A 21,136-nucleotide genomic window follows, 5' to 3' on the forward strand; every position below is an offset into this window, starting at 1 on the left:
TATTGTGGGGTTTATAACATAAGTAGATGCAGTAGAGATAACAACAAAAGCACAAACCATGGTGAGAATTATATTGTTGCACTGGTCTTTAATTTTATATGAATATTACCTCTAAGTAGACTACAAAAAATTAAAGATGCATATTATACTTCCTAGCAACAACTTATAAAACTAATGCAAAGATATCCTAAAAAGCTAATAAAGGAATTAAAATGAAATACAAAAATATGTATTAACTCAAACCAAGGCAGGAGAGGAGGAATAAAGGCTCATAAGACAGATGGGACAACCAAACAACAAATAACAAAATTGAGACCTGGGTTCAACTATAACAATAATTATATTAAATACAAGCAGACTAAACCCTCAAATAAAGGCAATGGTCGTCAAATGAGCTAAAAAAAATTTCATTGTATATTGACTATGAGGGATATACTTTATTTTTTTAATTAATTTATTTTTTTGCGGTACGCGGGCCTCTCACTGTGTGGCCTCTCCCGTTGCGGAGCACAGGCTCCAGACACGCAGGCTCAGCGGCCATGGCTCACGGGCCCAGCCGCTCCGCGGCATGTGGGATCTTCCCGGACCGGGGCACGAACCAGCGTCCTCTGCATCAGCAGGCAGACTCTCAACCACTGTGCCACCAGAGAAGCCCCGAGGGATACACTTTAAATATAAAGGCACTGATTGGTAAAGTATAAGGATAGGAAAAGATACACCATGCAAATAGTAAGCATATAAAAGTAGGATGGCAATATTAATATCAGACAAAATGGACTTCAAGACAAGGAGTGTTACCAGAGAGATAGGTAGAGATGGACATTTTATAATAAGAAAAGTAACAATTCATCAAGAAGTCATAACAATTATAAATGTTTATGTACCAAATAACAGAGTTTCACATTACATGAAACAAAAACTGATGGAATAGAGCTAAAGAAAAAAATCAGTATGAATATAGAAGAACTGAGCAATCTTCTTATCCACCTTGAACTAACATTTATAGAAACTAGACACAACAATTTCCAAATATATGTTCTTTTTATGAGCAAAGTAACATTTATACCTTTATACCTCATTTCCTGGTCCACAAACTAAGACTCAATACATTTCAAAATGGTTGAAATCTTATTAAGTATATTCTTTAACAACAATGCAATACATTTTGGGATTAATAAAAATAAAACATCTAGAAAATCCCCAAACATTTAGAAACTAACAGCACTTATAAATAACCTATGGTCAAAGAAGAAATCACAAGGGAAATTAGAAAATATTTCAAGTTGAATGACAATGAATATACAACATGGCTAAGCATGTGGTCTGCAGCACAGCTTAGAGGGAAAACAATATAATGTAAATGTTTATGTTAATGAGAAAAAGCTTTTAAAATTAATGATCTCAACTTCCCCCTTAAGAAACTAGGGGAGGGGCTTCCCTGGTGGCGTAGTGGTTGAGAGGCCGCCTGCCAACGCAGGGGACGCGGGTTCGTGCCCCGGTCCGGGAAGATCCCACATGCTGCGGAGCGGCTGGACCCGTGAGCCATGGCCGCTGAGCCTGCGCGTCCGGAGCCTGTGCTCCGAAACGGGAGAGGCCACAACAGTGAGAGGCCCACGTACCGCCAAAAAAAAAAAAAAAGAAAGAAACTAGGGGAGGAACTTCCCTTGTGGCACAGTGGTTAAGAATCCTCTTGCCAATGCAGGGGACACGGGTTCGATCCCTGGTCTGGGAAGGAGCAACTAAGCCTGTGCACTGCAACTACTGAGCCCACACACTGCAACTACTGAAGCCCGTGTGCTCTAGGGCCTGTGCTCTGCAACAAAAGAAGCCACCACAAGCCCGCACACCACAACGAAGAGTAGCCCATGCTCACCGCAACTAGAGAAAGCCTGTGTGCAGTAACAAAGACCCAACACAGTCAAAAATAATTAAATTAAAAAAAAAAAAAACTAGGGGAAAAATATAGCAAATTACACCCAAGTACATAGAAAGAGAGAAATGAAAATAAGAGTGGAAATCAATAAAATAGAAAATGAACAAACAATAGAGAAAATCTATGAAAACAAAAGCTGGTTTGTTACAAGTAGTAGTAAAATCAATGAACTCCTAAGAAGAGTAACCAAGGATAAAAGAGAGAAAATGTGAATTAGTAATATCAGGAATGAAAAAGGGGATGTTGCTATAGATTCTATAAACATTTGAAAAATAAAGAAAATTAGCAACAATGTTTTATTAATAAGTTCAACAATTTAAATAGTTGTTTTATAGATTCCACGTACATGGTACATGAATTGAGACAGTTTACTGCTCCCTTTCCAATACGTATACCTTTCATTATTTTTTTCTTTCCTTATTGAACTGGCTAGAACCTCTATTCCATGTTAAAGTAGAGAGTGTAGTCAACCTTGCTTTGTTAGGAGGAAGGCGTTTACTATTTCACTACTAAGTGTGATGGAGCTATAGGTTTTTATTCTAATTGCATTGGGAAGTCACTGTAGGGTTTTACTTGCATGAGTGACATTATCTAATTTACATTTTTATAAACCACTTGGGCTGCTGTGTGGAGAATGGGCTCTAGGAAGACTGGAGTGGAAGCAGGGAGGCAATCAGGAGGTAGATGCAACCGCCCAGGAGAGAGGTGGAGGTGCCCTGACTAGAGTGAAGGCTGGGAGGTGGAGAGAAGTGGCTGGGATGGGGGACATATTTGGGGGATATATATCTATAGAGCCGACAGGACTTGCTGATTTATTGAATTTGGGTAAAGAAAAAGGAAAAAATCCAGATTTATATCATACAACTATGTTTATTTCAGACTTTTTTCCCCTGTGGATTTTAGATATTTTTGTAATGCATCTTGCTGTTTAGAATGGATCGTTGAAAGTGGATACTTAAAAATCTAGCCTTATGTTATTTCAGGACTTAATTTTTTAATAGGTAGAGCACTAGAGAAAGAACAGTGACCAATATTTATACTGGATTTTAATCAATTTTAGATATTAGTGATCTGAACTAAATTTCTACATTTTTCTTTTTAGGGTTGTCCAAGACTGGTTTTCAGAAAGGATGCAAGTGGCCAAAGTGGATTTCTCTACCACGCTTCATTTCTCTATGTATCTTCTCCTTTCCAAAAGATTTGTGTGCAGCTGGCACAAGTCAGCTGGCCCTGGAAATTTTTAACTGAACAGCTTTACCACTTGTCATTTCCTAGTAATAGGGCCCAAATGCAGCTGTCATCTGTAATGAGGTGATTGGGGTAGCTCCCTTTCCTGAAGATAATAACTGAGCATATCTGAACCATAATTAACTTACCCTTAAGAGAAAAAAATGGGGATGAATTAAATACAGTAATTTATTTTATAAGTCAGGGGGATATACACTCTTGTAATAATTCATGTAATTTTAATAATCTTTAAATATTCAATTTAGTTATTTAGAAACTAATTATCTTGGTTAAGAAGTCCATTTTTTTGTGAAGAATTACTTAAACTTTGGTTTTTACATGATATTGTTTTATTCGTGATAACCCACCTCAAAAATTGCTATACAACCACAACTTTAACGGCTCCTCTTTGGCTAACCTCCGTTGAAGAATATAAATCTAGATCTACATCCTCTGCCATTATCTCTGCATTTGGCCTGTTTGTCTCCTCTCTTTTAAAAGACTTAATGAAATGTAAAGGTAGACATACTTTAAATACAAGTCAATAATTTACTCCTTTAACTTATACAAACTTTCCAGAATGGGCTTATGTTGAGATTCTGATCTTGGAGAATACTTGGCTCTCCATGGAGGAGCCACATGCAAAAGGCAACTGTGAGCCCTGGATTTAGAGCATTTATGAATCCAAGCTTAGTGTTCCCATGGTATATTGTTTCCTCTCTTTTTACTTTCAACCTTTCTGTGTGCTTATATTTAAGGAACATGTCTTGTAAACAGAATATGGTGGTGGTGGTTTTCTTTTAACAGGTGACAATCTTTGACTTTTAGCTGGGGTAATTTAGTCTGTTCACATTTATGTAACTACTGATATATTTGGGCTTAAGTCCAACATTTTACTATTTTTATTTATTATTTTATATTTTGTTTTTCTCCTTGTCTCTTTTAGGATTAGCTTAAATATTCTGTAGATTAATTGTAAATTCTTTAGCAGTTCTCTTATGGCTACCATAGAGATTACACCACTTATCCAGGGTTATTTTGCCACCTCTGAGGTAATGCAAGGAGCACAGAACTCTTAAACTCCGTCTGCTTCCCTGCTCGGTTTGTACGCTTTTGTTTTCAAATATTTTAGTTTTACTCATACATACGTAAATAAAATACACACACATTAAAAAATATATATATTAACCTCACAAGGCTTTACTACTATTGTTTTATATAGTTAATATTTATTTATGAGTAACCACTTCAAAAAAATTTTTTTTTCAAAGTTGCATTGTGGTCAGAAAATATACTTTATTTTTTTTAAAGTAATTTTATTATTTATTTACTTATTTATTTTTTGGCTGCATTGGGTCTTCATTGCTGCACGTGGGCTTTCTCTCTAGTTGCAGCGAGCAGGGGCTACTCTTTGTTGTGGTGCACAGGCTTCTCATTGCGGTGGCTTCTCTTGTTATGGAACACAGGCTCCAGGCACATGGGCTTCAGCAGTTGTGGCGTGCGGGCTCAGTTGTGGCTCGCAGGCTCTAGAGTACAGGCTCAGTAGTTGTGGTGCATGGGTTTAGGTGCTCCGTGGCATGTGGGATCTTCCCAGACCAAGGATCAAACCCGTGTTCCCTGCATCGGCAGGCAGATTCTTAAGCACTGCACCACCATGGAAGTAACCACTTTTTCTGTTGTTCTTTATACCTTCCTGCATCTCTGATTTTCCTTTTGGGATCAATTTTCTTCTGAATTCTCTTTAATATTTCTTTTAGTGCAGGTTGCTGCTGACAGAGTCTCTTAGTTTTTGTCTGAAAATGTCTTTATTTCACCTTCAAATTTGAAGGATATTTCCACTGGGAATTTGAACTCTAGGTTGGCAGTTCATTTTTTATAGAACTTTGAAAATGTTCCATTGTTCTCTGGCTTTCATAATTTTTTTGGAGAAGTAGGGGGTTTTATTTTTGGTCCTTTAAAGGTAATATTTCTGTTTTCTCTAGCTGCTTTTAAGATCTTTTTCTCTGTCTTTTGTTTTCTGCAGTTTTGTTACAATGTACCTGGAGGGGTGTGTGTATATGTGTGTGTGTGTGTGTGTGTGTGTGTGTATTTATCCTGTTTTGTATTTTGCATTGATTTTTTAATTGGGGGTTTTAATGTCTTTTATCAGTTTTGCAAAGTTCTCAGATGCTATCTCTTCATATATTGCTTTTGCTCCACTTTCTCTCTTTTTCTCCTGGGTTTCAATACATTTGTTTTTGTTTTTTGTTTTTTTGCGGTACGCGGGCCTCTCACTGTTGTGGCCTCTCCCTTTGCGGAGCACAGGCTCCAGATGCGCAGGCTCAGTGGCCATGGCTCACGGGCCCAGCCGCTCCGTGGCATGTGGGATCTTCCCGGACCGGGGCATGAACCCATGTCCCCTGCATCGGCAGGCGGACTCTCAACCACTGCGCCACCAGGGAAGCCCTGGGTTTCAATACATTTAATTGATTCACCATGTCCCGTAAGTTTCATATTCTCTAATGTGCCTTTTCCATCATTTTGGCCTTCAGTGTTTCAGTCTGGATTTTTCTTCTGGGCTAGCTTTCAGTTTCCTAATTATCTCTTTAGCTGGATTCTAATTCGCTCTTAAACTGGTCCATTGAGTTCTAAATTTGCTATTATATTTTTTAGTTCTAGAGTGTCAATTTGCTTACTTTGCCAAAATTTTCCACCCAGCAATTTAATTTCTTAGGCATAGTAATTACAGGGCTTTTTTAAAGTTCATGTCTGATAATTACAACTTTTGGATCTTCTGAGGGTCTCTATTTATTAAAAAACAAAAGAAGAAACAAACAATTCTTGTCTTTTTGTGTGCCTGATAGTTTTGGTTGAGTACCAAATATTGAATATAAAAAATCGATGCAATAATTTGAGTTGCTGGATGATATTATCTTTCTCCAGAGAGATCTTGCTTTTGCTTCTGGCATTTGGTTAGGCTAGGAATCGCTCACTTAAATTCAATCAGAGAGTATTTCAAAGCTAGTTTCAGTCTAATTCCTTGTCATCCTTACTGAAAAGGATTCAGCTAAAAGCCTAGTGTCATTACCAGGGCTATTTCCCTTAGTGGGCCCTGAATTTAAATTTGTTTCCTCTCTTCCCTGCGAAAATGCCTAAAATTCTTAACAGCTTCTAAGTCTTTCAGTCTTAACTTCCTTCTCTGCTTCTCAGCCTTAGTTTTAAGGCTGAGTTTGGAACTGTCAAGTGCCTTGAAGTGAAAAGTGAGGCCAAATCAGGATATTACCTCTCTGGGTTTCCCTCCTCTCTGAGGTCTTGGTTGCACAAGTCCTTATTGAATTGGTAGCTCAAGTCATTGTTTTATAGTATTTTGTCTAGATATTTGATTAGATGAAACTACATGAAATTTGCAGTTTTCGTATCTCAAAATTGGTTGCCTATTGGCAATATCATATGGGTCCCAGTGGGAGGGTTGGTCTGTGACAAACTACTGTACAATTGCTAGAAGCAGAATTCTCAAAATCTGGGGTTAAAGTAACCAAATGCTATGAGAGCATTGAATAAGTGTACAAAGATGACTAATACATATATTCATATATAATAAACATGTTCATCAAAGAATATTTTTCCTGTGTAGTAAGGTGTACGCTTCTTATTTCTCAGAGTCAACTTTAGATGGCAAGTCAACTGCACTAGAAATCTCAATGTAATAAGAAAAAATGATCTGTGTACTGGAAAAGATTATTACTGGGAAATGGTCCTCGTAACTTATGTTTCTCATTTCTTTTTCTGAAGGATTGCTTATGGATGTCCAAATGCATGAAGTTTGGATGGTTTCTGCCCTATACACCAACAGATAATGAGTATGGTGCTTGGAAGCACCATTACATTGCTGTGTGTCCAACCTAGATTGGCTAACCCCTAGGGAAGCCGCAGCTCTTTATGGGACCCTGAATGAACCCAAAACAGAAGATGAGCAACTACAGGAGAGGCAAAGAGAAAAGTGCCTAAGGAAAATAATTTGGGAGAAAATTGCACTACGTAAGAGTGAGTGGCATTTTACAACTTTATATCTTAACCAAGTATTGTAGAAACCAATGGATTAACATACAAATTCCCACAGAAGATAGCAAGGTCTTTCTGAAACAGCCTGTAAGTGGCATTCTCTAAAGTATCTCAGGACAAACTCTTTTTTTCTTCACTATTAATTAAGAAAAACAAAAAGATTTCTGATAAAATATGTAAGGTCAAATGTCAGTGCCTCTGTGAGACCAAAAATAAGGAGAGAGAAGTACGAATACAGGCAAAAGCAAATAAATAGGATCAGGACAATTCGGAAGAATTAGGATCCGTGAAAAAGGAGGAAAAATGAAAATGGAAACAGAAGCAGGAATAATGACTTTTTTTTTTTTAAGTGGAAAGGGAGTAAGGATGAGACACTCTGAGCTAAGCCTTCTGATTTACACGGTGTGTAAAGGTAATGAGCAAACCTGATTAGAGTTCTCCCATCTTTGTTTTCACTTACTCACCCTCTGCGAGATTGTAACAAATGGGAAATTACTTGAAGCCAAGAAGGCCAAAAATGAGGTAAAGCCTACAAACTGATGAACTGGTTTCTACAAGAAAAGAGTTGCTTATTCTCTGAGCTTGTTTCTTGACCTGAAGTGACTGGTAACTTGCAGCCACAGAGCCGAGAGGATAAGAAAACCAAAGAGTGTGTAAAAAGTGGCTCTAATTACTGCCATCTGGAATACTGCCTTGGAACAGCTCTATTTTTATGCCATTAACTGTGTAGACTTGGCTGGGAGAAGCATGAAGTAAACAGCCGAGCCTGCTGCTGTTTGTTTTTCAGAGAATTTGTTCAAAGTTCGACCCCCTTGGGTGAATGGAACATGCTGCTCTAGATTGTTTGAATCCAAATGCCAACCACGTCTCTCCCAAACTGTGAGGGATCGAGTGGGATTACAGGACACTTTGGAGAAACAGCTTGTTTTTGCATCTTTAGAAGCTTTGCCCAAGCGGTAAGCAAACCTCCATCTACTGAAGGTGGAGGACCATCCTGACACCAAGAATTCATTCTAGAATAATTCAGCTAACATGCAGGGATCTTGTGTAATTATATGGCTCTTATCCTATGAAATAGCAATAGAAATAGTTCCTTAATCTTCAAGAACAGTGGTCTTAAACGTGCTTCTTGAAGAGGGAGATACATAACATTCAAAATTTACGTTTTAAATATTCTTAACCCCGCAAAGAGGCTATATTGTGGACGTACCGTATTTTCTGTATAAAGTTATTGAGCAAAAGTAACGTTTTTCCAGAAATTTTTTTGTAAGGAGTAAGCCTATCTGAATGGTGATGGGGGAGGGGTGACTGTGGAGAGAATGGACATTACTCAGAAAATCATGAGGCACAGGTGATTAAGGAAATTTAAAATCTCTTGGGGCTTCCCTGGTGGCGCAGTGGTTGAGAGTCCGCCTGCCGATGCAGGGGACACGGGTTCGTGCCCGGGTCCAGGAAGATCCTACATGCCGCGGAGCGGCTGGGCCCGTGAGCCATGGCCGCTGAGCCTGCGTGTCCAGAGCCTGTACTGCGCAGCGGGAGAGGCCACGGCAGTGAGAGGCCCGCGTACTGCAAATAAATAAATAAATAAAATCTTTTGACTGCTCCTTCTACAAATGTCATTTTGAGCCCTTAAGTATGTCACTACGTTGGTTTTAAGTGCCCCACAAAAGTAAGTTCCAAGAGCCCTTTCTGGCATCCCACAAATGCAGGAGGAGAGGCCCAGAGGGCAGCTTTGGACCCACTCGCCCAGGAGCCCCATTTGCCGCTGTCCCTGAAAACCGCAGGGAGAGACTGAGGTACTCAGGCTGCTTGCCTTGTACAGGACAGCTGATGTCCAGAGGACATACTGGTGCTCACTTGTCAAAGTCAAATTAAGAGAAAATCAAAACTTCACTTATTCTCCCTTTTTCCCTACAGAAGCAATGTTTTTGGATGCCATTCCTACCCTTTATTATCAAAGAAAAAAATTGGCATGGAGTTTATAAAAATGACAGCAGCTCTTCACATGCTCTCCAGCCACACTTCATATTAATATCGTCTCGGATTCCTGCATATGAGGTACAGAGTGTGTTAGGAGGCTGGTCCTTTTTTGAATTGGGTCTTTTTTCATCTCCCCTAGAGGACGTATGGCAATCTTTTGGTCACCATGTGTACGAAAGTGATTCATCTTCTAAAAGAAAAGCAGTCTGATCTAGGTGGAAAGATACAGACCCAAACAGTTTTTAAAATCAGAAGCAATAAAAATAACCATAAATCAAAATTATTTTTTAAAAAGTATTAAAGACCCAAACTGCCTTGCATTTAGTAGGTGTCCAATACATTTTTACTGAATCGAATTCGTTGCACTTAATCCGTAAAAGAGCAAAGTGACACAAATTATTTTAAATTTTCTTTGGAATGACCAAGGAACTTAATAATATCATGTAACTACCATCTCTCAAAAGAAAAATGTCAGAAATCCTACTTTGTGATCTATTTAACGAGGGTGCCATTAGATGAAAATATGCTTTCTATAATGAAGTTATATATTTTAAATTTCAATATAAGAAAAAGGAAGCACAAAGAAGACATAGGAAGCATGTATTTATATATGTATGTATATGTGTATATGTGTATATATACATGCATTAATACACACATAAGCACATATGTAAGGGATGGCATTAGTAGACTACATTCAATGGCTTACCTAGAAAATTTTTGCAAAAATTTCTTATTTGTAACCAAATGGTTGCTGTCAAGGTATGAAATCGCTTTTCTTTTTGGGCATCTAGGAATTGACTTGGATCATTTACAACTGGCTAGCTTAATGGATCCACGTGAAAGCAAGATCAGAGCTTTGATCTCCATGTGGGCCATAGATAGTTTCTCTAATGTTTAAAAATGCATAATGCTGGGCACAGAGGATAACTGGTGACAGAGTTAGGGTGAATAAACTGGAATCAAATGAGTCCATTCTCCTATTTGTCTTCTTTACATAAGACTATGCCATAATTACTTATTTGACTATGAATGTAATGGAGGTTTAGGTAAAAACCAGAATGTAACCATGTGGCGGTTCTCTATTCAGTTGAACCGTGACCTCCAGAAAGTGGCATGAAGTTTTGGGAAAAATCAATGCCTTCAATGACTTTCCAACCTGTCTGCTGCTAATGAATTAACTATATCACAATGAAAGGTTTATTTGGTTGTTGAATTAAAAGAACAGTGGTTTTAATATTTATTTAAATGGGAAATATTTATCAACATTGATCATTTGAAAATTCATAATTAAGAGGAAAACAAAATCTTTTCTTTTTTTTTTTTTTTGTGGTACGCGGGCCTCTCACTGTTGTGGCCTCTCCCGTTGCGGAGCACAGGCTCCGGGTGCACAGGCTCAGCGGACATGGCTCACGGTCCCAGCCACTCCGCGGCATGTGGGATCTTCCCGGACTGGGGCACGAACCCGTGTCCCCTGCATCGGCAGGCGGACTCTCAACCACTGCGCCACCAGGGAAGCCCCCAAAATCTTTTTAAGAAGTCCATTACAAAATTGTATGATCTCGATTTTATTATTTTTAAAAGCAGTATATATGTCTCTGTGCATGGGTGTGTACAAGGAAAAAAGCTAGAGGAAAATAATTTGTTAGTATTTCTCTCTGAGTGGTGGAGGTACAAATGCCCTTAAATTTCCCCTCTTAGAAAAGAAACAAAATAATTTAAAAAGGAACAAATGAAGGGGAAATCTTCCTCCTATAGCTTTTGAAGAAAAACAATAGTCTTTAAAAATCACAGATTACATATTCACTGTTTTTAATTTATTAATAAGTGTTCTAAAGTAATGGGCTTTGGTTCCTACAGTTCTGGTTTCATTTTCTAGAGGGTGGTGAACAGTGTTAGAGCAGATATGACATTTTGATCTTTCCCCCCTCAGGCTATAAAATTGGTATTAAAAATTTACTGAGGCCTGAAGTGAGAGACTTCTGGGAGAAATTAGGAAGCTATGTGGCCCCTGGAGAAGAAGGGGGCCACGTGGACCTCTTTGTACGACTCGGAGCATCAGGTCAGTTTTGAGAGGTAGTGGTCATACCTACCTCGTGATGGTATTTTGTGGATTTATAAAATGCCGTCAGTTCAAATGATTCAGTCACATTTTTTTTTTTTTTTTCTCTTTATACTTCACATACTCAGGTATTTAGGGGGAAAGGGCATCAGGGTTAGTGGTCAGAGTAACTGTCCCTAAAGAAATAAAGTCACTAGTGGCAAGAGCCAGCCAGGAAATGTATTTCTGTTTCTTCTGAGTATTAAAAACGGTGGAGTGCCTTGTAGAGATGTGTGGTAGCTGATAATCTTAAGTGCCTACCTGTCTAATATCAGCCATATTTAACAGATATCTGTTACATAAAAGCTCTGTATTCATGGACTCATGGGCTATGTTTTTTTGTTTGTCTGTTTTTATTGTTTTTTTAATCAAGCAGAGGAGAGGGAGTGTGAAATTAAAGTTTCTCAAACTGTTTCTTACTACCCATTCCTTAGGGAACTGTGAGTTTTAAAGTTCTTAATCCTCAGATTTCACTGAACTATTCAGTACATACAAAGCATGACCCTGGCAGGATTCCACGAGGCAAAGGAAAAAGCAAAACGATAGAAAGGCGTTTAAAAGAAAACAAAGTATAAATTATTGTAAAAAAAAAAATTTTTTTTTTTTTTACAGTTACTACAATTATATAATCTCAACTATGTAGAAAATAGGCATAGAAAACTCTAGGAGGAAATATAGCAAACTCTTAACACCATCTATTTCTGGATGTGTTTTTCAAATTTCCTACTTTTAAAATCAGTTTGAAAAGAGTAAGTTACAAAGAATATGGAAGGTATGATCCCAATGCTTAAATCCCGTGTATGTGTCGGGGAGGGTGGTGGTGGTGTGTGTGTATAAAAGGGGTTTGGAAGGATGTATACCAACATGCTAACAATAGTTGGATGAGTGAGTTTTCCTTTTTCTTTTATCTCTTTTATTTGCCTCTATTTTCTGTAGTGAACTAGTGTTACTTTTAAAATGAGAGCAAAACAAATTTTCTAAAATTTGTTTTGGAAAAAAAGAAAGGATGAGGGAAAGTAAAGTATTCAAAGGCCGAGAGAATGAGGGTGAAAAGGGAAAAGAATAATAGATTTGGTGACACAAAAATGGTCTCAAGTGAAACTTAATGGTCTTCAAACAATGGATTTCCCACCGCCATTCTGGGCTCCAAAATCATCGCTGAACTTCGTGTCAAATATAATTTCCACCTGGGTGAACCATCAAGCCCCTGGTTCAGTCAAAAGGCCCAGGCTTCTCAGTCACAAATCTCTTTCCCACCACCTCAGGCATCACTCCTGAGCTTGTCCTCCCCGGTAGCTGTATCACCTCTGAAATCTTGATCTCAAGCATTTGTCTCTCCGAATACAACTTCCAAATCATATACTCAAGTATTCCCACTCTATCAGTTCTTCGTCTGAGGACCTCCAATGCACACACTCCCACTTTTTCACTCTCTATCACCATGGCTTCGACCTTGGTTCCTTCCTCATTAAACTTGGATTTAATGGTTCGTCATTATCATTACTCTCTTGCAAAGAATCTGAACTTCTTTGTTTCTTTTTCTCCTGGCCAAATCCCAGCTCATTTGGCTAAGCCCCAATGCTGGTTAAAACACGACCATCTGCATAATCTATGCCTGCCTGTACTAAAGCAGCTGAAGACTGTTGGAAAGAGTAACACAACCGTTCTTACTGCTCTAACTTTAATGGCATAAATATCAAATGGGATTGCAGCTCTGATAAGCAATCCTATCACATTTCCTTGGTAAATTCGTTTCCCCACTCTTAAAATGACTATGATGTCCCTTCTCTCCTTTTTTTTTTTTTTTTTTTTTTTCCCCGTACACGGGCCTCTCACTGTTGTGGCCTCTCCCGTTGCAGAGCGCAGGCTCCGGACGCACAGGCTCAGCGGCCATGGCTCACGGGCCCAGCTGCTCCGCGGCTTGTGGGATCTTCCCGGACCGGGGCACGAACCCGTGTCCCCTGCATCGGCAGGCAGACTCTCAACCACTGCGCCACCAGGGAAGCCCCCTTCTCTCCTTTAGTCAATCTTTCAATAATTCTCTCACTTGATTTCACCTTTTACTTCCCTAAGGAAACTCCTTAATTTACCGCCCACCACAAAATCCACCACCTATCCCACCTCTTACCTTCATTCTGTCTTCCCTTCTGTTACGATGGAAGAAGCACCCCTGCTCGAATCAAACATCAACTACTCCGCTTGGACTCTGTAAACACATCGCCTTTCACCTTCCCAAGACGTCACTCCTATGCTCAAATCCTCTCCCACAGCCTGAGTCCTCTTTCTTTATTGGATTATTCCTATCAAATCAAGAACACCTGTAGTAGCTCCTCCCCTCTCGCTCCCCCCCACCACAAAGAGAGACCGTAAACTTTGTCTCACCAATTTTTGAGTGGACTATACCAGTGGTTCTCAAAATTTTCACGTGTATTTGACTCACAGAGGGCTTGTTACAATCCGCATTGCTGGGTCCCAGCCTAGAGTTTCGGATTCAGTAGGTCTGGCACAGGGACTGAGAATTTGCATTTCTAACACGGTCCCAGGTGATGCGAATGCTGCTTAACCCGGGGGCCACCCTTGGAGAACCGCTGGTCTAGCTGACTGCCTCCACCGTCCTCACCTCTCACTCACCCCTCAAGCTCGTCCAAGTGGTCTCCTTCTGCTGAAATCACTTTGGGAAAACTATAAGTGACTCTCATGTGCCCAAATCCGACGGTCCCTTCTCCATCCTTACCGGGCCTTGACCTCTCAGCGGCATTTGAGGAGGATGAAGACTTCTGGTAACTCTTCTTCTTCCCGTGCTTTCCCCAATACTACCCTCTCCTTGTTTGCCTCCTACCTCTGGGGTCTCTTTGCTCTCAGACTCCTTTGCTGGCTCCCGCTTCTCCTCCTCAAGACCCTTAAATGTGTCCCGGACTTGATCTCGGGCTCGCATCCTTTCCATGACTACACTCTTCCCCTAGGGAGCCTCATTTATTCCTATGACTCTACATTCAACCTGGATGCTGAAGACTCCCAAACTTATGTCTCCAGCTCTAAAATCTCTCAGCTGCACGCATATCTAGCCTTTACTCGACATCTTCATGTGGGTGTTTAGTATGCATGGCTAATGGGCATCTCAGAGTTCAAACGCCTACAGCAGACTCTTGATTGCCTCCCAGCACAAACCTCCCCCTCCCCCAGGATTCCTCACTTAAGATATCATCATTCACCAGTTACTGCGTAAGCCAGACACCTAAAACTCATCTTTCTCGGTGTTACTTAAATTGTTTAAACAGTTTTATTGAGGTACAATTGATATACAGTATTTCAAGTGTGTAATTCGATAAATTTTTTAAGTGATTTTTAAATTTTTATTTATTTATTTATTTTTGGCTGTGTTGGGTCTTCGTTGCTGCACTCGGGCTTTCTCCAGTTGCGGTAAGCAGGGGCTATTCTCCGTTGCGGTGCGCGGGCTTCTCTTGTTGCGGAGCATGGGCTCTAGGCACGCTTGCTTTAGTAGTTGTGGCTCGTGGGCTCTAGAGCACAGGCTCAGTAGTTGTGGCACATGGGCTTAGTGGCTCCTCAGCATGTGGGATCTTCCCGGCCCAGGGATCGAACCTGTGTCCCCCTGCATTGGCAGGAGGATTCTTAACCACTGTGCCACCAGGGAAGTCCCTAATTTGGTAAATTTTGACATATGTCTGTCTACACACTATGTGAAACCATAAACCAATCAAGATAATGAACACATTCATCGTCCCCCAAAGTTTCCTCCTGCCACTTTGCAATTTCTCACTCCGCTTCTCCACTCCAACCTGAGGTAACCACTGATTGCACAATATATTAGTTTGCACTTTATAGAATTTTCCATAAATGGAATCATACAGTATGCATGCATTTTTGTCAGGCTTCCTTCACTCCAAATAATTATTTTAGATTCATCCACTTCATGCTGTTATCAATTGTTCATTCCTTTTTACTGCTGGGAATGATTATATTGTATTGATATACCACAACTTGTTCCATTCACCTGTTGATAGATATTTGAGTTCTTTCCAGTTTGGGGCTTTTACAAGTAAAGCTGCTGTGAACATACGCTTTCATTTCTCTTGGGAAAATACCTAGGAGTGGAATGAATGGGTCATATGATAGGTGTATGTTTAACTTTAGGAAAAAAAAAAAGAAAAGCTAAACTGTTTTCCAAAGTGGTTGTGTCATTTTATATTTCCACTCCAGCTGCCCAGCACTTGGTAGGGTCAGTCTTCTTAATCTGAGCCATTCAAATGGGTGTGTCGTGGTATCTCACTGTAGTTTTAATTTGCATTTTCTCTAATGACTAATGACGCTGAGCATCTTTCCATGTGCTTATTTGCCATTTGTCTTCCTTGGTGAAGTGTCTGTTCAAACCTTTTGCTCATTTTAAAAATTAGGTTTTTTTGTTTTTTACTGAGAGATCCTTGTATATTCTGGAAAAGTTGTTTGCAAATATTTTCTCCCAGTCTATGGCTTATCTTTTCCTTCTCTGAACAGTTTCTTTTGAAGACAAGAAATTCTTAATTTCGATAAAGTCAAATTTATCAGTCTTTAAGTTTTATAAATCATGCTTTTGATGTCATATCTAAAAACTCTACCTAACCAAGGTCACTTCTGTGTTTTCTCCTAAATTGTTTATAGTCTTAAGTTTGAAATTTGGGTTTGTGATCCATTTGATTTATGCTTTTTCTAAATAGAACACAAGGTATGGATTGAAGTTTTTTTTTTTAAACACATGTGGCCATCTATCAAATTATTTCAGCACCATTCCTTGTAAAGACCATCCTTTTCCCAGCGGATTTCATTTGCATCTTTGTTGAAATCAATTGACTACATACGTGTAGGTACATTTATGAATGCTCTTTAACTTCACTGATCTATTTGTCAGTGAAAACATTAGACACCAATAAGTGAGAGACACCCCGACCTTTGAGCCACTACCATCTCGTTGCAAGCAACTGAAACAAGTTGGAGTAATTATTTACTCCTAGACCACAAAGAATTCAAATATATTACCCTATAGTTTTATTTGAAGTAGTTCGATCTATATGCTGTGTCTCCAAAGAAGGGGTAAAATTAATGCTAAAATTTGACCATTGTATTCCATTATGTGTTTAACAGTTTTAAATCTATCCCCTTATAATGAGACTTCTTTGAATCAGACTATTTTAGAAAATATATGTAGACTTTTCTCTGTCTTTGGCCTGAGAATTCCAAATTTGAAAATTAGCACCAGGTCAAACTTCTCGCCTCTTTCTCCAACCTGTTGTCAGTCCTCCTGAATGAAGTGTCTGGACTTCAGCACTTAGGGGTGAACTGCAAAGTGCTGATGGACTCTTCCATGAGGGATTTGAATTGAAGACAAGACCTACAAGTGGCCTTTCTTGGCCAGCTCATTAGTGCTTCTAAGTAATATTTAACTGTTCATGGCAAAACCTGTGAGCAAACTCATGAAAGTATTTTTGGCTGTGCAGAGGCAGGAACAGAAGTTCTTTCTCAGCTATCTCAACTGACTGGCACGTTATTGACCGCCCCCCACTGGGATTGCCACCGTCTCGTACCAACACAGTAAGGGAATATGGGCACTGACCACCGTGCCCAATGACAGCCACCAACTCCAGGATCACCAAGGACAAAGCACAGCTCATAATCCTGGTTCTGGCGACGGTTCATTCCTCTCTGAAGGAATGCTGTCACTTCCCAAACTAGGTCATTTCTCATCACTCAGAAGGGGATTATTATTGCTCAGAAGGGGATTATTACTGCAAATATTTGCTTCAAACCATCACTTGCAAAAACTCCATTGAGAACACTAGCTTTAACAGCTAAACAAAGATGTATAGTAGCTGATTTAGAGAAATAATAAATACAGAGAACAATTTTTCTTAGTAAAACATTATCAATGTGCTTTCATTTGGAAAAATGAATTGCAGCTATAAAGAGATGGTGAAGGGGCCAGCTCAAGTTTCATTATCCGAGAGGAAGAACAAAGGTAAAATACACCTGAGAGCAAAATTTCACTTAGATACTAAAGCTGCAACTGTTGGATCAAAATGTAACATAGGCTGATGAACAGAGAGCGCCAAATTGCTTTGCTATAATAATGTTAATCATTTACCCCTTCAAAAATCCCTCACCCTCTATCAAAGAGGACTCAGAGTGATGTAAAACTATATAAAGCATTGCTTCTCTAATCCTGAACGCTAAGGGCCTTTCAAGACTGAGGAAAGCTGGCATGATTGGGAGGCTTGTAAGGGGAAAGTTTCCATATAGATACAACAAAAAGCACATTGACCTAATATAGTTTTGTAGCAGAAGTGTTTGTTAATTTTAGTTTATATAGCACCATCATCCAATGAGAGCATACTTGGCCCCGAGCAGGGAGGAATCAGCCTTGCAGAGACAGCGGGGTGCAGACACTGCTGTTTATAAAACAGGTTTTCTTCTTTTTTTCCTCCTCTGTCTCCTTTTCCTCCTTTTCCCACTCTTCTTCTTCTCCTTCTAGAAGAACATGTTACAAATACTTTCACGTTTATCAGCAAAAAATGTGGGGAGAAGAATCAAACTGTCCATTTAGGACAGAAAATCAAATTTCATTTGGTCCTGTATCATTCAGTCACTGATTTTCAAGGACAGGAACTTTCTTAAGCCCCCAGTACAGTCTTGTAGAGATATTTGTAGAGAAAGAGTAGCTTGACATGATGTAAACAAGATACAGGCTTGGCTACAATGGGGATGACTTTGGATGACACGATGGAGAAACCAGGCAGAGGGGGGTTTTTCTGTATTTTTATTTTTAGGATGTAAACACACAATTGTATATCCTTACTTGGATGTCTATTCTGCTTTCTGATGCAAAAATCCAGCAGCTATTTAATTTTTGACTTCAAATACAGTATAACATGTCAGCCTTATCCATCAAAGAGTAGATAGGCATTTGAAATTATTCATTGCATCCTTTTTGCGTTTCTAATTTTACCTTTGAAAGCAGACTATGGGTGTTTATCTTAGTCTTCTAATGAGAAAGGATAATAAGCCTGATATAAATGCAATTAAGTTTTTTTTCATACTGTAAACAGGAAGAATTCTTTCATCTGAGCTTAAGTCTGCGATGCTAAAAGGAGAAAATAATGTCAGTTCTTAGTGACTGGCTGGGACGGCAGTGGGAAAAGGCGCCCCCTTCCACCTACTTCAGCAAATCAAAGCTGCAGACATGGTCCAGCCTCACCGACTTCCTGGAAGACACCTTGAAATCAGTAAGGCAACAGCTAAGTCCTCTCTTCAAGGAGTTGCAGAAGAACGTAAGTGGCAGGATGACAGGTAAGAACTCTTGCTACTTCTGTTGCAGCTTAATTTTGAAGCCTGTTACACATCCAGAGTGAATACAAGTGTAGGAATGCACAAGTAAAAGTTGACTCTTAAGCATCTTTGGTAAACTTTATTCCCTTTGTTTTTCATATCTCCTTTCAAAATATCATGAATATCCACTAAGAAAAAATATATTCATCTTCAAAATGCTGAAGCTAGTTCCTGGGTTCAAATTTTACCATCTTATTAATTCTGTGTCAGTCAATTGTTTACCTAGGCAAAATTCACTGTTTGCTAAGCCAGAGAGTTCGGTCCATTTCCCTCTACAATTTGCTCTAAAAGTTAATTGCCAACATCCCAATTAAGCATCTCTTAGACCACAGCACCCATGACTTAAATTGTTCTATAATTAAGTTCTATTTATTTTCTATCTAAAATATTTAATTTGGTGATGGGCTCCATGGACAAGCCTATCGGACATCACTGAATGTGTTTTCTCATTTACACGTCATACTCATGATCCAATTATCACAAGAAAGTCTTTTGGAAACCACTTCCTGTTTCAACTTTAGATCTTCATCTAAACCAGTCAGTTCTTTAAAATGAAGTATTTTAAAACAAACAAACAAACAAAGCCCACCTATTTAAATAGGTTTCTCCTGTGTCTTTAACTGCCTACTCATTTTTCCCTAACTCTTCACATGTCACTGAAGCACTGTACCAATCAAGTCATATGCCTTGCTTCTTCCCTTCCCCTGCCCTGCTCCTTATTTGACATCTGTTAACATAATTACTGTCTACACAAGAGCTGTAACACACAAATATGCATGGGGATATTTTATGTCAACATATGCCTACATCTATTTACACAAAGGTCTCCAAAGCAGGGATTTGTCTTCTTGGTTTTCTAGGCTTTTTTTGTTGTTGTTTTGTTTTGTTTTGTTTTTTCGCAGTACGTGGGCCTCTCACTGTTGTGGCCTCTCCCGTTGCGGAGCACAGGCTCCGGACGCGCAGGCTCAGCGGCCATGGTTCATGGGCCCAGCCGCTCCGCGGCATGTGGGATCTTCCCAGACCGGGGCACGAACCTGTGTCCCCTGCGTCGGCAGGCGGACTCTCAACCACTGCGCCACCAGGGAAGCCCTGTCTTCTTGGTTTTAACTCTACCACATTTAGTGGATGTTCAACCAGTATTTTAAAAGTTATGAGACTATAAACAAGGAGAAATTATTTTTCCTGGTTCTTTCACAGATATTGAGGACTAGAAAGAAAAGTGGCAAGAGGAATGATAGAAGTATGTCATGTAGGTCATAAGCAATGAAAAGTCAAATGGAAAAAGGTTGTTTTTCAAATAAATGCAAGTTTTTCAAAATATTTTTAAAATGTAGAAGATGTCTATGTATGTATGTTTGTATGTTATTCCCTATGGACTTAAAATATTTACGGATTTGAGCACAAAGTTAATGCAGAATATGGAAGCGTTTCTGGTGGAATTGAGAATCTAAACTTTATAAGGTTTTTTTTCACATGTTCTTTCCTTGTCCAATTTACAGATTTCATTCAATACCAGCTTTGTCAGGGTGGGTACGTTCTATACGCTACACATCTAGATGCTTTTGCTCATTTTCTACTTTATCATGGTAGATAACATGGCATAGTAGAATTTTTTTTTTTTTTTTTTTTTTTTTTTTCGGTACGTGGGCCTCTCACTGTTGTGGTCTCTCCCGTTGTGGAGCACAGGCTCCAGACATGCAGGCTCAGCGGCCATGGCTCACGGGCCTAGCTGCTCTGCGGCATGTGGGATCTTCCCGGACCGGGGCACGAACCCGTGTCCCCTGCATCGGCAGGCGGACTCCCAACCACTGCGCCACCAGGGAAGCCCGCATAGTAGAATTTTTATTCTTAGTCTGCGTTTTTATCCACTAACAAGCAACTGTGAGGACTGAGTTTTCTTCTTGATCATATCTCTTACATATTTTAATTACAGGCCTATCACCTTATATTTTCAGGGCAATTTGTATCTGACACCATGAGTATGGCTAACATTCTGAATAACCGAGAAATTATACAAGCTCTGGCAGAGGGATTGATTGAACTTTCAAAAGAAAATTCTGTAAGTGTTCCTTTGAATAAAACAAAGTACAAAAACCCCAACGTTAAATAAATTTTTAGTTTGCATTTATGGTTTTTTACCAGTTTATCCCTCTGGGACGCAATTCCTCAGAGAAAGTGCATCAATTAATGAAAAAAAGCCACTGAGAGATTCTGAACCCAAGATGTATCAGCTGCATAAAATAGACATATAGGAAAAATCTCGATAAGTTAAAGTTGATCACATGACGCACTGTTTTCTGTCTTGTGATTAATTTCAGTCAGAAGTGGCTTTAAAAAACATGTTTAGTGGCTTATATTTCACATAAACATTATTCAACAGTTAAAACAATTATGGCAGAAAACCTAAGAAAGTGTGAAATCAGATATAAAAAGATGAAGGGCAAGGAAGGCTAGATAAGAGAGGAAAGAGAACACAAGAA

The 21,136-nt window shown here is 39.3% G+C and overlaps 1 protein-coding gene across 1 annotated transcript in view; it reads left to right on the forward strand.

Moving 5' to 3' along the window:
- The window catches only part of ECT2L (epithelial cell transforming 2 like), a gene marked incomplete at both ends in the record, with an annotated part of 59,920 nt that overhangs the window by 15,473 nt on the left and 23,311 nt on the right, over positions 1-21,136 (forward strand). The window contains 13 exon segments of the mRNA XM_082668715.1: positions 3,036-3,086; positions 3,088-3,145; positions 3,147-3,236; positions 6,932-7,025; positions 7,028-7,183; positions 7,989-8,157; positions 9,119-9,161; positions 9,164-9,266; positions 11,115-11,243; positions 16,772-16,830; positions 16,832-16,865; positions 18,435-18,617; positions 20,612-20,715. Of these exon segments, the coding sequence (XP_082524841.1) occupies positions 3,036-3,086; positions 3,088-3,145; positions 3,147-3,236; positions 6,932-7,025; positions 7,028-7,183; positions 7,989-8,157; positions 9,119-9,161; positions 9,164-9,266; positions 11,115-11,243; positions 16,772-16,830; positions 16,832-16,865; positions 18,435-18,617; positions 20,612-20,715 (1,273 nt within the window).

Source organism: Grampus griseus (assembly GCF_964374135.1).
Source record: "Grampus griseus genome assembly, chromosome: 13".
In the NCBI taxonomy this organism is placed as follows: Eukaryota; Metazoa; Chordata; class Mammalia; order Artiodactyla; family Delphinidae; genus Grampus; species Grampus griseus.